An 18,216-nucleotide genomic window follows, 5' to 3' on the forward strand; every position below is an offset into this window, starting at 1 on the left:
TAAAGGATGTGAAAAAATAGGTGGTTCCGTATTGTAATGGGATGAAATGGCAAAGGCATGAATCATAATTGATGAGAAAGAAAGGCCTTTGTTTAGCATCTCAGTTAGGTATTGTAAAATCTGAGGGATATTTGGTACACACATGTCAATGCCTTGTTTCTGGTTCCAAGCACAGAATCTCTTCCATTTTTCTGCATAAGATTTTCTGGTACTGGGCCTCCTGGCCTCCAAGATGACATCCATAACAGTTTTTGAAAGAGGAGTGTTCAGAATGGCTACATTATCTGCCATGCTGCCAGATTTAAGGTCCTGAGTTGGCTGTGCAGGATCTGATTGTTTTGTTGGGTCAGCAAGTGAGAAGTTTGAGGTAAAATCCATGCTGGACCTTGAGACAAGCTCTTTAGGATCAGGTACCAGTGCTGGCGTGGCCAGTCTGGTGTAATCAGAATAATTTTTGGCTTCTCTTGTCTGACCTTTAGGAGTACTCTGGGAAGGAGATGCAGTGGGGAAAAGCATATACTGTTAGATTTTTCCAGCTGAATGATAGGGCGTCCATTTTCCATGCTTGCTTGTGATAAATCCTTGTGCAAAATCTCTGCAATTGGCAGTTGAGGAGAGGCAAATAGATCTATGTCTGGGCATCTCCATTTCCTTATTATCATGCTGAAGACTTGTGGATCCAGTTTCCATTCGTGAGGATCCATGAGGTTTCTGCTTAGGTCGTCTGCCAGAGAATTTGTTTTTCCTGGCAAGAATTGTGCTTGCAGGTGAACTTGAAGAGCCAATGCTGTATCCCATAAGGTCATTGCTTGTCTGCAGAGGGGGTAGGAATGTGTACCTCCCTGATTGTTTATGTACCACATGACCGTAGTGTTGTCTGTCTTTATCAGTAACCGTCCTGGATGAAGCAGGTCCTTGAAAGCTGTCAGGGCATTTTGAACAGCTAGCATCTCTTTTTGATTGATGTGAAGATGCATCTGGTTTGCAGGCCATGTGCCCTGAATACATTTTCCTGCCATATGCCCCCCCCCCCCCAAGGCATAATCTGATGCATCCATTGTCAGTGTCTGTCTGGCTGTGGGTAAACTGGATGGCAGACCCTTGTTGTGGTGACAGGCTTCTGCCCACCATAGAAACTCCTGTTGTAGGCAGGGAATGAGTGCAGTTACTGTCTCCAGGCTGTGGCAATGCTGAGTCCAAACACTTTTTAGATACCATTGTAGTTTCCTCATATGCAGTCTGGCATATGGAATTAGTAGAATGCAGGATGCCATGAAACCCAAGGCCTGCAGAAATTTCCTTGCAGATAAGTGGGTTTTTGTTGCCAATTTCTTGAAATAAGTAATCAGTTGCTTTTGCTTGTCTGGCGTGAGATAAGGCAGTTGTATTTAAGCTTGCACCCAGGAACAATATCTCTTGAGAGGGCACTAGTTTTGATTTCTTTTCGCTTACTGTGTACCGTAGGCCAATTAGTAATCTTTTTACAAATGCCAGATGCTTTAGAAGAGTGTCTTTGTTCTCTGCTTGAATTAGGCAGTCGTCCAAGTAGGGATATATTTGAATTCCTTTTTGTCTGCAAAATGCAGTTACTGGTGCCAGGCATTTTGTGAAGACCCTGGGCGCAGTAGATAAGCCAAAGGGCAGTGCAGAGAATTGGTAATGCATTGATCCAGCTATGAATCTGAGGTATCTTCTGCAAGATTGTCTGATTGGGACATGCAGGTATGTCTCTTTTAGGTCCAAAGTTACGAGCCAAGCAGCTGCTGTAGAGTCAACATCTTGAATTTTGGAACTTACAGAAATATATTTAGTATAGACAGGTCCAGTATTGGTCTCCAGGTTTTGTCCTTTCTGGGTACTAGGAATAGTCTGGAGTAAAATCCTTGCCCCTGCTCTTGTTGTTTTACTTGCTGAATGGCCCTCATGTCCATGAGGGCTGTAATTTGTTTTTGTGCCTCTGCCCGTTAATTGTGTGGCAGGTTTGGCATACCCTTTGACCTTGGTAGAGTGTGAAAATGGAACCTGTAGCCTTGGGACACTGTGTGCAGGACCCATTTGTCTTGGGTAACCATTTGCCAATTTGATGAAAAAAGTGCTAGTTTTCCCCCTAAGGGGGCTGCCAAAAGAAAAGTGCTTGGATCTGGTAGAGGAAAGTCATTGGGACTGTTTCCTGTAAGGTTGTGATTTGTCTTCTCTGCTTTTGGAGGTAGGAGCACCCCATTGTTTAGGCCTGTATGAGCCTTGGGGCTGAGATCTGCCTCTGGGATGCCTGTATCTGCCTCTTTGAGGTCTGTCTGACACTGGAAAGGACCAATTTTTAGAAGGCCAGTTTCTGCTAAACCTGGCTGGCTGAACTTGTAAGAAATCCTTGACTGTCTGAATGGATTTAGCTTTATCCTCCCTTTTTTTCAACACTTCTTCTGCTTTAGTACCAAACAAAGTATCATGTTGTAATGGTGCATCTAATAATTTTGCTTTAACATGATCAGGCAGATTCTGTTCCTTTAACCAAGCATGCCTTCTAATAACAGAACCTGTAACAGCGGCCCTGCAAGAGGCCTCCAGTGAATCATAACCACATTGCAAAGTATGCTTTCCTACTTGTTCAGCTGCATGCAATAAATCCTGCAATTCCTTGTTCTCTGAACATTCAGTATTTGTCAGCAATTTCTGTTTAAGCAGAGACATTAAATATTGCTGATATTTAAGCATATGAAACTGACAATTTAAAGCCCTCACAGCCAGGGTAGCAGAAGTGTAGACTTTTTCCCCCATCTGTCTAGAGCCCTAGAATCCCTAGCAGAGGGGACAGGGTTTTTTGCAGTGGAAGCTTTGACCTCTTTGCGACCCTGAGATATAGTTTTTGGGTCAGCAGCGGTGTTTTTGTATAGGAATTTATGAGAATCCGGGACCCTGTAGTATCTGGCTGGCTTAGCAGGTGCAGGGCGTAAAGAGTCAGGGGACAGTCCGGACTCTGAAAAAACATCATCTACAATGTCTAGAACAGGTGGAATAGCAAGGGGTCTGTGCTGAGGAAGTAGCAGAAAGTCCCTGAGCCTTTTCTTAGATTCAGAGTAATCTTGGCTCTCCCAGTGGAAATGCTCCCTCATAGTATGCAGGGTTTCCCCCAAAAGAATAATCCTCAGGAGGAGAGGCTGAAGGAATGGATTCTTCAGCATCAGAATCCTCATAGGAAAGCATGGAGTGATCCTGTTCAGAAGAGGAATCAGAGGAAATAGAAACCTGATCAGAAGAATCATACTCTGTGTCTTGCCTAGGCCTCTTATCAGGAGGGGGATGGGAGTCCCTGATCAAAGTAATTAGGTCTTCGGCCATTTTGAGCATCTATTTATTAGGCATGGAAGTCTGAGTAGGAGAATGCTGTACTTGTTTCTTTGTCTTTAGAGCTGCTTTAGTCTTTGTCTTTGAAGCTGAGGATGGCTTAATATATAGTTGTGTAGGTCTGAAGACACCCTCAGAAGCCGATGCCTGCTCAGCGGCTCCGGACCCATCTGAGGGAATGATTTCCAAGTGTCCAATACCTTGAGTATCCAGAGGCCCAGTTGGCTCCACGTGGGTGTCAGTAGCAGCCTGTGGCTCTGAGGTAGTGAACACCAGGGGCTGCGAAAGCTCCTCACTGAGAACCGGTGACTGGCCTAGAAGAGGCCTCATCATTGGCTTTGGAACTCGGATGCCTATCCTTTTCCTTGTCCTTGCGTTTTTTGTAAACTCTGGTAGTTGGCTGGTCCAACGGCATAATATAATTGAATCTACGTCCAAAGTAATGAAAAGCAAAATCAAACCAACTCTTAATAGTGCATTGGTTAAATCTAGCACAAAACCGACAGCTAGCTAAGTTTTGATCAGGGCCTACGCAAGGAATACAGTAAGAGTGAAAATCCTTATGAAGTATTTGCTTCCCACAAGAAATACAATTATTAACTTTTTCTGACATCGGTCTGGAGCAAGAATAAAGTTTCCCCAATGGGATATTTAGCTTTAATGAAGACTTCGGTTCTGAAATTCAAATTCGAAAATCTCAGTAGTCGGCCAACCAGCACTTGCGAACTGCTTTTGCTTCGGGCACCGCGCGGCAAGAAAGACTGAAGAAAATGGTGTTGGCTGCATCTTTTATACCCCTGGCGCACTGACGTCAGGGAAGAGGCGACAGCAACCGACGCCGGACCTAGACTTTGGAATTCTGGCCGATTGAGGGTAGCCTGCCAGCAGTATAACCCAAGAGTAATGACTGCAACAGTGAAACATGATGAACATCTGTGTTATCTCACTGGAAGCATGGGACTGAATATCTGTTTCATTCCCGTTTCAGGTCTGTTTGTATAATAGTACAGGCTTAGTCCATTCCCTCTGTCAACCAGTTCCCATATACAAGGCAGAAATGTATTTTCAGCAGCCCAGTGGCCAACTTAAGAACTAAGTGGCCAATTATGAAATGTGATTTCACTACAGCTGTTCAATAAATCAAGTTTAAATTGCCATGTTCTCAAAAAAATAAACAGTCTCTAGGGTCTTCTCTGCCTGCCAAACCCAGAATGTAGCTGTGGGCACCACTAAAAGTGTTATGAGTCACTGGTCAGAAGGCATCCTAGAAAAACAGTTGTCCCAGTCCCCTTCAAAAAACACATCATACCAAATGACATTTGATGACTTTTATTAAATTTCCATAACATAGCTTTGTTCACCAAATTCATTAATTACAACTTATTCATAATATACTTGATTCTAAACACAGCATAACGTCCTTGTAATGTTAATCAGGGCAGCGTACCTACTCAGCCTGCCCCAGTATGCAGCGTCCATACCTCTGCTCACTTACTTTACTTATGAAGCACCATCCCAGTAATGTTAATCAGGGCAGTGAACCTACTCACCCTGCCCCAGTAAGCAGTGTCCATACCTCTGCTCGCTTACTTTACTTACGAAGCAGCGTACTTGAATTACCTCCCACCAAATAAGCAGCATCCTTACCTCAGCCTGCTTCTGTGTTCAGCAAGCTTCCTCCAACTGCTCCTTTTCCTTTCCCCAGATCCTTGAAATGAACATCCATACACCAGAGGGAGAACAGAAGAGGGCAAGCCTATACCTCTTCTTCACCAACCAGCCTGACCAGGCTGTTCTCCCTCCCTTCTACCCAAAATCCTTCAACCCACTAATTCCCATAAAGGGAAGGGTCAAGCCAAACATCATTCAGTGTACCCATCATCTGTAAAGCACCATAGAATCCCGTCATAAACCCACCTTGCCATACCATCACTGAAAGACACCCTAATGAAACTAAATAAAGTAGAATTACCATGACCCCACTTTAGCACTGGAGCATCCACAACAAGTGAATACATACCCTTTTAGCCTGCTTCCTTCAAAGCTGAAATCATGGCTCAACCTGAACGGATTGACAACCTATAACCACAACAAAAAAACACAAACTATAACCCCTTGAACTCAAATCTACACCCAGTCAAAATAACTAGAATCAAGTCTCACACCCAGGACCCTGTTAACTGTGGTATATCACCTTAGCCCACCAACTACCCAGTTCTGGAGTTCTGGATGTGCAACAACTCAGTTACCATAGGGAATAGTCTAACTCCAAAACTTTAATGTCCTAACCTTCGATGGCAGAAAACAAGCACCCCTTGACCTAGTTCCTGAAAACTCGCCTATGCTCAGCAATGAAGTACTCTACGTACCCAGCCATAAACACCCCCAATTCACTCATTACCAAACCATTCTTAATCCCTGTTTGTCCCTGGTCTTTCCCCTCAAAAGCTCTCTTTCCTTATGTTACCTATACCACTAGTAGGTAATTAAGACCTGTCTTACAGCTGCCTTATCCTGCAACCAAGAGTCCTTTAAACCTTCTAACTCCCCTGTAACAATGCACCCAGTTTCTAAAATTCCCCAACACAGCCATCTACCTACCATGCTTCCTAAAACCCTATCTACAAAGTTCACCCAAACCCCAAGTGAAATGATCCTTGTGCTATTCTGTAAAACTTTAACCCGGTATGTAACATTAACACTACCTACTCAAGGGACAAATTTGTCACCCCAAAGATACCACCCATTCAGAACAAACTCCAGCATCCTGTCAAACACCTCATTGGCCCTTCCCCCACATACAGTTCAAATAACTGGATGCGTGAATGCAGCCACCCCAAGGTTCCAAGAAAGTAAGGATTGAACTTCACTAGCTTGCAAGAGCCATAGGGCTGTAGCCTAATAAGTTCCTGTGCTCCTATAAATGTTGTCACTCTACTCATCCCGTGGGATCCCCACACTCTCCATAAACTGTCTCTGACAGTTTTTTCCCTGGCCCCCGCTACCTACCTCTTCCTTACTTGCCCCCTATACCAACACAATAATCAGCTCCCACTAATTTATCACAGAGGTGTAACATGCCTTACTAAGGTGATTACTCAGGCCTGCCTTGTGCCCCATTCCAGTGGCAAGAACATCCATCCTATCAAAACATCACCTTTCAAATCCCTTTTTCAAGCCACCGCATGATGTCATCTGCACTTCAGCAATTTCCGTCAGTAACTTTTGCCCACTTGTGCTCCCCATGTGTAACCTCCTCACTTGCCACTGCTTCCATCACCTGTGAATTCACTGTGTATCATCACAACTGGTACTCAGCACACCACCATCTACAAAGAAAAGGGCAAAAGCAACCCCTCTAATATGTGAAGAACACAGAATGAAGTAGGCAGCCAGCAATACCACAGATCCGGATATAAAAGAAAACACTTCTTTATTGAATTAAGCACTTTCATCAGACACTTCTGACTTCATCAGAATACAAATTCAAAATGCAAACAGTGCTTAAATAACCAACCCCACCATGCATATTGATTACATCATTTCCTCCCAAAGGAATTAAAAATACATGGCATAACTTAATAAAAAGCAGTTGACAAACACCACATAACTAAACCACTCAAAGGCAGTTAATAATAAGTCATATAAAATAGAAAGACTTCAGTTTTGATAATGCCATAATACTGACCCTGTCGTTGAGTCCAGGTTTTGTATTGGCATTGAGTTTAATTTGCCATTTTAATTCAAGTAGTTCTAAAAAGTCGTCCAATTGACCACCCCTAAAACCCAGGTCAGCATGATCAATGGCACAAAACTTAAAACTTATGCATAGTTTCAATATGCTTATACAACGCATTTTTGTTGTTTTTGTGCCTAATTTCATATTCATGTTCATAAACTCGTTGCTTAAGGGCCCTCTTAGTTTTTCCCACGTAAAATCCATCACATGACTCACACAAAGCAACATAAACTACCCCGTTTGAAAAACAATAGTACCTTTTCTTTGGGTAAATCAACCCATAGTTCTTAAACTAAATCTCCCTTCTGTTTACAATAGAAGCACATTGAGCACACCTACCATATTTGTAAAACCCCCATTTCTTAAAGCCTTCTTGTTCCTTTCCAAAAGGCCCATAAAACAAATGTCTTTTTTATAAACCACAACTGTTTTTTCACCAAGAACCCCAGCACTTTCTTTGTCCATGACAAAAATTTTCCAAAATTTCTCAATTATTTTCCTAATATCATAGAAATTAAGTGTGAAAGGTATAATAATCAAGGCCCTAGAATACCTATCATGATTCCATACTGCCACATAAGAGTTTCACTATGTGACCAGTATGCCTTTTTTGTTTAACTTCATTCTCAATCGTATTAACAAAACGGGGGGGCAACAACACAAAGAAAATATCTTGTTCCACTAAAGCATAAACCTCTTCTATTACTCAAATATGCCACAGTTCCCAAGCCCACGCAAAGGCATCAATACACCAACAGTTAAATACCATGTTTTTTGCACAACTAAAGCAGCAGCTACCTCCCCACTTCAGATAAGCTGGTTTTATAAATGTTCACGTAACAAAATATAGGGTAACAGACCATCTAGCAAGTCATGATCAGATTCTTGGGTAATATTTAGAGGAACAGCAAAGCTGAACCTTCCTCTTCTACCATGAGTCAGTAAAGAAAGACCACACAAAAGCCCTCAGTGTGTTCTCAAAGTCATAAATAAAACTCTATAACAAAACACCCCTCAAACCACAGTTCCCCTCAAACCAGAATACTAAGGCCTACTGTCACTCCTGGAATACCTCCAGGTCGTCTTGGGCGTCCCTTGCCTTAGCAAGTTCACACCAAAATGTGATTGTTTAACCCAGCTCACTAGACTAAACCTCTTAAGTCCCACCCTTATCTCATTTCCTCCCAACCATCCCTGCCTCCACTTAACCCTTTCAACTCCCCCTAATATCAACCTAAAACCCCATGAAGATGTCCCAGGACAACTTGGTTTGTTGCCAAACTTAATTTAGCATTGATTCTGGATTGGAACTGTGCCATACATATAACTGGTAATTGCTGTCAGCTGATTTTCGTGAACATATTCAGTGAATGTTGTGTGCTCATTTGCTAATCAATAGGTTATACTGAACTGTTTTATGCTTCCCATAGCTGGCAAGAAAGGTATGAAAGGGAGCATGAAATAGAAGAGTCATTTTGTGCTTCTTAAATGTATTATGTCAATGGTGATTTTTTTTCCTTTAATTACGAGGATTGAAGCTTACTAAAATCTATTTGAAAACCATAGATTAATCTGCTTTTCAGTTAACACATGAGTAGTCAGGGCCATATATCAACAAATTACATTGATGGGTTTGTGATACTGATTTTTTTTAGTTCTTTTAACCCTTATTAACCTGTGTTTGCATTTTTAGTGCTGGTGTTGGTAGAACTGGTACCTTCATTTCAATAGACCGGATAATCTACCAGGTGGAGAATGATAATCATGTAGATATATATGGAATAGTCCACGATCTTCGAATGCACAGACCACTAATGGTGCAAACTGAGGTAAGAGTGACTTTCTCACTAACTTGACACCTAGTAATGCACTTTTTGAAATGTTGCATGACTGAATTTTGACAGATGAAATGGCAGTTTATAATAGTATAGCCTTTATGTTCCATTGACAGAACATTTGCCACTGATTGTTTTAAGCTAAGTATTTAATGTAACCAGAATAATTTACTCTGGCAGTTTATTTTAATGCATGCATAACTAGCTTGCTTTCTGAGAAATATACTAATGTTAAGATGCATTGTTCCAGTGCACTTCATAATATAAAGTACTACCTGAGTCTGGGTTTTTTTAAATTTTTCCTACATATTTCTTTGCACATTTTTGCAATACTATCTTCCTTTTTAAGGTACTTGCATAAGATAGGATTCATAATGTTGTATTATGCACCTTTGTCAAGGTTTTTACATAAAGTAAAGTTCATAAGTACCTTACCACACTTGTGAAATAGTTTGTACCTATGCAAGGTTCAGTATGGCCATTTGTGCAGGAGTGATGTGTTGCCTGTGTGAGTTGTAACTGGAAACAGATAATGGACCACCCTGCACTGCTACAAGCAGTCATCTGGAAAGTGTATACACCTGCATAAATTGTAACATATTGTCTATGGACAATGTGGAGTAGGTTTTCAAATGTGTGTACATGTATCTTTAATCAGGGAATGAGGTCATTCATTGTATTCAATAAGGTAATAGAAAAACAATTGCATATTAGTGTTCTAGAAGTAGATGTAGCCTGAAAGTAGGATTTGAAGAAGTTAGTTGTTTAAGTCGGAGGATCATAGTATTTATTTTTCATTTGTTTACCGAGACTGTCTGACTGAGGCAGTGTCCCATTTTCAGCAGAGGACCAGTGAGAAAAGCTCCATGTTATAAAAGGACTAGCTGGCAAAGCATTTTTACAGAAGGTATGAGTATATAGAAGTGTTCAAAATATACAAAAAAGTAGTACAACAAATTAAACATTCTAAAGAATACCAATGGGTATTTGGTCAAAACAATGCTCTATTTAGAACCTTACTTAAGATTAATGGTGATGGAGTTGGATTGTCCATTGAGGGCCTATGTTGGATGTAGCCTGAAGGAAGTTCACTTGAAAAATTTTTGTAGTGCTAGAGTGAATCCCTAGTTAAAGCCTACAGCTATGCAGCTTGGTTGCTGAAAGGGCTGAGTGTGATTCAACAGGTGTGGAATAAAATTAGTGGTGCCTGAATTAACTTGTGATATTATAATAAGAAAATTTAAAAAAAAAATTTCCCCAGTTTAAAGCACTATGGAAGATGTAAGAAGAAGGAGAATCTAGAGATGTTTTTATGGTGGGCTGATATATCCAGTAGAGAAATAAGGCAACAGCTTGATCTACCTATCTAATATTAAGATGTGTAAGGAGAGCAAGACAAATGTATAGATACCCAGACTCTATTATAAGGGAAATAGTGTAAAAGTCACAAAAGGGCCTAGGATTTGGTTATAGTTAAAAGTAAAACTGCCCCGGTATTACTAGAAACTAGCCCTAATGATGATTCATAAAAAACCTGATTGCAAATGTGGAAGATAATAGGACAAGACCAGTGTCAAACAGACAATATTTTGAAGTAAAAATCAGCACAAAAGTGATGTCTGCGCAGTGAGTTACAAAATTATTCAGTACAGAAACAGACAAAACAAAAATAGAGGCTAAAGGGCACTTAGTTAAGGACACTGAGCACAGAAATGCTAGTGAGGACTAAAAGTGAAATAACCAGGAAATACTGAGTTTTAATCCCATTTCTATCAATGGGAATGCAAAGCTAAGAAAACTGGGAAGTTATAAGAACCAAACTTGTACAGAGAGTGGAACATTTAAACCAGAAGTTGATTTTATGTGGAACTTCCCTTTGTAGATGAAGAAGGAGGAGAAGCTCCAGTGTTTCTTTTTTCTTTGGGGCGGGGGGGAGGAGACTATGCCTTCCACATGAAGGCAACCTAGTGAAAAAATAATAGCTAAGGTGAATGAACTTTAATATTTTTTTATGCCCTTTGTATATTTGTAAAGCAGAACAAGAGAGAATATTACTAAAGCTATTGGTGAAGACAGCAAACAAGATATTCAGACTACTTCCTAACTAAATTTTGAGCCAAAAGGTGATAGCTTATATAGAACAATTAAAATAAGGTTGAGCTTATATAGAACAATTAAAATAAGGTTGATGGTGTATATCATCTGACAGTGCTAAAGCCACAGGATCATAGGAGATTACTAGGCTAATATCCTTAGAGCCTTTTTAAGCCTAGCCATTCATGCCCTGATTTTTCCCAATTATCAGTGCCTAAGGGCTAGAATGGTTTTGATATATGCCTGTGTCTTAGGGTATCAGCAAACTGCAGGTGTCCATAAGGGCCAAAGGTGACAAGCCATGGTTGAATTTGCTGATGTTGGCCCATAGCATCTTGTTAGAAGGTCACTTGGGGAGAGACAACAACTAAGGCAAGAGTACTAACCAGCTTTTAGTGTCCAAGTATAATGAAAGAAGCAAAAAATAGTTGTGCTTCTTGTTCAAAATATCAGAAAAGTGAATCTCGTCCTAGATTTGAAAGTGCATTGATTCCAAAGCCTGTTGTATTAGTGCCATTTGAATGCATTGTGATGGACATTACAGAACCAGTAGTGAAATATGGGAATGGTTATCAGTACAATTTGGTAATAATGGACTATGCTAAAAAAATGTCCAGATGCCATATCATTACGCAAAGCTAATGCTAAGCCTACAGCCAAACAAATGGTACTATTATTCTCTAAAGCTGGTAGTCCTAAAGAGATGCGTATTAACCAAGGCACGCCCCTTGGGCCAATGGTTTAAGTTAAACAGTTAAAATATCACTGTACCATCCTCAGGACTATGGTTTAGCCCAGAGGTTAAGTAATGCATTAAAATTCATGTTAAAGTATTTGATGCAGATGGTAAAAACTGGGGGCAGATATTATCCTGCTTGCCACTTACAGTAAGTGTATGTACATATATATTTATTTATCTATTTATTAGTTCAGTGTATTAATCAGGGTACAGCACTGGGGAATGAGAACCTATTTTGGACTCATCCTGGTTGCAAAAGTACACAAAAGCATACAAAAAATAACTAGTAGGAACATTTTGTACAGTGCTATTTTATACTATTTACATTGTCAGAGAATACTCTATAGGCAGAGATATGATATTCAACACATAACTGTATCCTGTAATGCATAATTACATTTCAGAAAAAGAAAAAAGGGACCAGATTCAAAGTTTGAAGGACAGTGAATGTCTGATAGCAGTGTAGGAGGAAACATGTGGGAGCCGAGAGGGACAAAGAGTTATATAGCAAGCCAGCAGATAAGAAGGATAAAAAATATTAAGGGAGAGGAAGGATTATTGCAGAAATTAGAAAAATAATGATTGGGCCCACTGATTTTCAAATATTGCTATATCCTAAAGGCTTTGTGAGAAATGAAAAAATATAAGATTTTCATGAAATTTGCTTTTTTTTTTGGCCAGATACCTAATTCACTATAAAAAGTATTTCTGCTCGTATTTATTGTTTATATCATTGTCAGCTGGCATTATAGCATAATCTATGCCTAGAATCTGTTTTAATTTTCAATATAGCTTCACGAAGAAGAAAATTATAATGAAATCACTGTAATGACTGGAAATTACATTTATAAATCCTGGGTATATTTCCCAGATTTCATATCATGAAAACAGATTTTTATAAGATAACAGCTCAAGTCTTTTAAATGAGAAAATAAATTACACTACAAGAGATGTGTAGGGAGATCAGTTTAATCGTGAGAAGAAGAAAAATCATTATCATTTTAATGTGTAAGTCTGTCTAAACAAGCAACCTATATGAGATAGATGTTTTGGTCAACAAAAAATATGAGTTTGCAATAATATCCACTTTACAGGGGAAGTGATGTGTTATGATAAAGGAAAGAACTACCAAGAGAATAAGATACTTGGTTAGAACGTATGGATGTTGTATACAGTTGTCACACTATAGATGCTGTTTAGCTAACCAAAAGAAAGAGAACGAGAAGAAGAAAAAATGTGTTGTCAAGTCACTCCTCGTTTCTGACAGTTACCAAAATAGAGCAGCAATACTGATGAAAGTGTAGTAAAACTGTTACAATCTTGTGAGCATTAAGGCCTTTACTGACTGTTAAGTTTATGTTTACTAGTGTTCTGACTAGGACGTTACCCTACGTGAATATAAATTTTGCCTTTGCATGAATAAATAATTGGTGCTAAAATATAAATCTCACTAATCCTACAATTACTTTTAACTTTGAGATAATCATCAGTTTGGGATTAGGATAAATTCATCATAAAGTCAAGCATTACCAGAAATGAAACATTTGCTACTCTTCGGCGTACCTTATTTGTGTCCGCTGTTAGTTACTCATAAAGAAAAGTTCTTAAGGGCTATAATGTCTCACAAAACAATATCCAGTTTTAAACCACTGGCTGTCAGCTTGTTCAACTGAATTAGCTTAGTCTCCATTCTTTTTCTTTCAAAAAGGGAACAGAAATTATCTCAAAGAACCTTAACTGCCATATATGGAATCTGGGGAAACTGTGTTGGACTGGCTTGTTTTTTCAGTTCACTTGAAACTGTGTGTCTTTGGACATTCATTAGTTCTGATTGGCTGGTCTATCCCTCTTATATAACCTATCTCTAGACATTTCTTGCATTTGAACAGATAAACCACATTGGCAGAAGTACCTGCAAATTAACCCTGTACTTTGAAACTTGTATTCTGTAAAATTCTTATATTGGAAGCCATACAGATCGTGTGACATGTTTTCCATCTTGGATGGTTACAGGGTTTTAAGCCATTCTGGACTATGTTGTATTCTGGCCTAAGTGTGCTTCATACAAGAAGATTATTTAGCTATGCTGCTGGTTTAAGACAGAAGAAGGGGTGCTTGAAAAATGTTTTGCAGTTTGTCATCCTCATTGATAACTGGTTTGAGGTCACTTACAATTTTGTACATTTTTAAGAGCTGGATGCTATGTTATCACTAGTGGGACTCTGCCACGGGAAAACCACTCTTTATAGTGGAGTAGCTGTATTGTACTGCCTACTGCCCTGACAAACTCTCTGACAATGTGACCTTGAGCAAGCATGGTTAGAACTGGAAAATCAGTGAAAGTTGGAGGAGTGGTGTTAGTGAAGTAGATGACTAAAGGGTTATTCTTGTCAACAGGATAAGGGATGAGTGGTTATAAAAGACTGTAAAGGGAAATGGAGAGTGGTTAGTGAAAATTTGTGATGATTGTAGCCCATCATAGTTTCTTGGTGCATATGTGGTGGCTTAGATTAATGTAGTTAAGCAGTGCATAGGTTATGCCCCTCTTGATAAAGTAGTGACAAAAGGAAAATAAGTAAGTTCAAAATATGCTCAAAGAAAAAGTAACCAATGAGTCACAGAGTGACTGAAGAAGTCCAATAACACTAGTCTGCAAACTTGGTGGAAGTATCAGATTCTGCAATAAATGTACACAACTGAAGAACATTTCAAAGTCTGATAAACTATCCCATACCCAGAAGAGACACAATGATAAAACAACCTAAGAAAAGGAAGATACATTAGGCTTGACAGCAAGGTATTGGCAAATACCACTTTCCCTCACTGCCAAAGAAAAAAACACCCTTTGTAATAATACCCAACTGTTTGTTTTTGCTTTAATTTCCTTTGCATTCTCATATATAATGTATTTAAGGAATGGATTATATAATATATTTATGAAATGTACTTGTCAAAGTCACCATTTTGTAGTTCTGCAACAGTCTATGGATATTTGCATATTTCCATTTTAAATTTTAAGGAAATGTTTGAAACAAACCCAGCAGAATTTTGAAGGGAGCAAAATTATATTTTATTTGGGTTATAATAGACAGAAGTTTAGAAATGTGATAGTAAGCTTTGAAACAAACATTTGTGACATAATATGTTAAGGTTATACATGAAACTGGGCAAAGAAGCAAGGAATTGGTGCCTAGAAAAAAAAGAAAGAAAAAAATGCCTATTCTGTGTCTAAAAATGAAGTGGTAGAGGTACTTTAAGTGGTAAAGAATAAATTTGTTTTAATTATGGTATTTATTCAATAGTGTGGGTTTTGTTTTAAAAGCAGACAGAAAATTACTAGTATAAATATTTCAAATATCAGTTTCCAAGATTTTCTTTGTTTTTTTTTTAATTTATTTTTATTGCACTGTTAAAGATTTAGAGTTCAGAAAGCTACGGGCACAAGAATAGATTCACAGTTAGAAGGTCTAGACAACAGAGATGAGCAGCATGAGCAAAGTGGTAAAAATGGTGTCTGTCTAGAACTTGGCTAGAACTGAAAAGGCAATAGCATGTTGTAAATTTTATACCTGCTAGATGATACACCAAGGAAGGAGAATGAAAGTGTAAAGGATGCATAGGGAAGTCAAAGAGAAAGGTAAAAAATATGGAATCTTAAGTCTGCTGACAGCAGATTTGGGCCCCCAGGACCCAAGATCGTAAGAGAATATCCATTAAGTAAAATTCTGGATGGGATGACATCAGTCAATATGTGCAGGACTACATCAGGAACCGCAGAATGTTAGAGGATGTTAGATGCAATTTTAAATAAATGAGCAGTTTAAGGGTGCAAAAGTGTGATCATCACTAGCAGGGAGTGGTCACATATAACTGTATATGAGAGAGTCATTAGAACCCACAGATAAACATATTATGACATGACTTGGGGGCATATTAGAAAGCACTGAGAAGACAATGGAAAGGAAACTGAGAATCTGCAAGCAACAAATTTATTTATTTATTTATTTATTGCATTTGTTTACTGGGAAAAGTCCACTTAAATGGATCAAAAAATCAGGAAGAAGTTTTTGTACTGCAGAATGGAACAACTAAAAAGGAGATAATGAAAACAAATAAGAACTGGAGGAAATTACTGAGGATGAAGAATGTCTGGAAGCAGGAAGGAGAAAAGAAGAAGGCAAATAATAGATGGAAGTAAGGGGGTAAGATCAATAAAAAGTAAATAGAGATGGTTAAAATGTAAGCACAAGGAAGCAGGATGAATAATGTCATGGTATAACTAGAACTGATCATAGCAGCAAAACATTGAGATACAAGTTTTCAGCTAGATGGCTGGGAGAGAAAAGGTACTGCTAAGCAAGTGGAGATTCTGACAACATTCTGTTCATCAGTATTTATAAAGTAAATCAGAATCAGAAACCCAGCAGAATTTTGAAGCTAATGTTATCTAGAGTCGGAATAAAAAAATATGCCAAGGTAAAGCATAATAAATGTAATTATACAGCAATAGAACAGTAGATCTAGATGAAGAAAAACATCTAAATCTAATATTCTAGAAGAGTTTAATCAAATGATCTTGAAAATTAGTAGCTCATTATCCTATCAAAGAACTGGAGAAAAGTTGCAGTCGCACTCCTCCAGTTAAGAGGTAGCTGGACCCACCATGGTAATTAAAATGGATCCTATCCTTGATAACTAGGAATGTGGTGGAGCTGATTTGTTGAATAAAGCTGGTGGTATGCCTGATGGGCAATTGATTAATTGGTAAGAATGTGCATGGTTTTGTAGTCAAATTGTGCTTGCCAGTCTAACAAATCTGAGTACTCTAACTGCCTTACAAAAGAACTGGATACATGTATTCCTCTACAGCTGTCTGGCTTGATTCAGTAAGAATCCGGCAAAGTGTTTCACTAGAAACTACTGGGATCTTTAGAAAAAGGAAGGAGCAAATTGCATAGAATAAATGGTATCTGTGGGACAAAAGCATGCAGAGTAATGACCAGGAGGAGTGAGTTTTAGAGAAAAGGACAAATTGAGAAATGTATGTATTGTTGGAGTGAATGATCACTGTTAAAAAGAAAATGTAAATGAATGATGCGTGAATATGAAAATTACGTTGTGATATGTTTTCTTTTCTGTTATTGTAAATGTACCTATGCTATTGTTTGCAATAAAATAATTTAATAAAGTTATAAAAACACCAAAGCTAGGGGTTGGTATGAGAATGCTGAGTTTGGTAGTTATGTGGCTAGTGGGAATGATACAAAGAATAGTAGTAAGAGGGAGCTTGTCAGGAGAACACTGAATTTGAAATAGTGTTCTGCAGGGGTTGGTGCTGGGACCAGAACTGTTCAGCAGGTAGAACTCGGATATGTCTGAAGGAACTCACAATGGCATCAGCCTTGATAGGTAGGAACCATGACAAAAAATGGAGAAGAGAGCCTGGCCAGGATTAAGCTGTGGAAAACAGCACCTAAGATTCAATACCTATCAACATAAAGTGCTACATTTAGTGCATGTCATCCTGATAATCAAATATACATTGGAAAGGATGGAACTAATGAAAAATGACTCCAGCAGATGCATGGGAAGGGTTTAACAGCAGCATACTATTCACAGCTGCAGAGCACAAAGACTAGAACAAATAAGATGAATGGCTGCATCTTAGGATATTAATGGTCAGACATCAACTGGAGCTCTCCATGCCCTTTTGGAAACTGCAATGGTTAAATACATCGTTTTCAAAGATGTTCAAAGAAAACCAACTAAAGTAATAAAAAAGATGAAGGGAATAGACAATAAAGGAAAACAGAAGGCCCTGTGATTCTTCACACTAGAATGTAAAAGGGATGGTGGACAAGATCCAAGTCTATGATGTTATAAGTGAGGATTGTGAAGCAGTGTAGTTGAAGAGTTGAAGAAGAGGATTGGAATACAGGAGAGGGCACCATCTACCGACAAGAGATAATGGGAAATATTATTTCATAGAAGAGTAGTCAGGGCAGAGTACATTGGGAAAATGGATGGTGGGGTATATATTAACAGAAGCCATTAAGAAAGCAAGGGACAGATGTAGAAAGTGAGAAGATAGAAGGATGTGTGAAGCAGCTCCTCTTTGCAAGCTGAGGATAAAGGCAGACTAGAGAGAAACAAGATCTGCTTCTACTGAAATGAATATTGAAAAGTATAGTAGTTCTGCAGAAAATTTCAGTATGCATGTTTGCTGTAGTTGTAGCAGATCATGTGACAGTACCCAGGACAGAAATGATGTTTGTTTGTCTTTCGGCTTTTCCCGGTTAGGGGTCGCCACAGTGGAACTCCGGTCCACTAATGATTGGCAGTGGATTTTTATGGTGCTGAGTTGCCAGCTCGACGCCCATCCTTCAACGAAGGCACACCCATTCACGCATGTCTTTCGGAATGCCACTCGACCGCGGGGAGGGCATGCAGACTCCACATAGAACAGA

At 39.0% G+C, this 18,216-nt stretch overlaps 1 protein-coding gene across 3 annotated transcripts in view; it reads left to right on the top strand.

Annotated features, from left to right (window-relative positions):
* Positions 1 to 18,216, top strand: part of PTPRJ (protein tyrosine phosphatase receptor type J) — a 656,092-nt gene that overhangs the window by 615,814 nt on the left and 22,062 nt on the right. For all 3 annotated transcript variants that reach the window (XM_044082858.1, XM_044082859.1, XM_044082860.1), the window contains one exon: positions 8,775 to 8,910. In XM_044082858.1, the coding sequence (XP_043938793.1) occupies positions 8,775 to 8,910 (136 nt within the window). The remainder of the gene's footprint in view (positions 1 to 8,774; positions 8,911 to 18,216) is intronic.

This window comes from Protopterus annectens, chromosome 9.part0 (genome assembly GCF_019279795.1).
Source record: "Protopterus annectens isolate FY-2018-M chromosome 9.part0, PAN1.0, whole genome shotgun sequence".
Taxonomy (NCBI): domain Eukaryota; kingdom Metazoa; phylum Chordata; order Ceratodontiformes; family Protopteridae; genus Protopterus; species Protopterus annectens.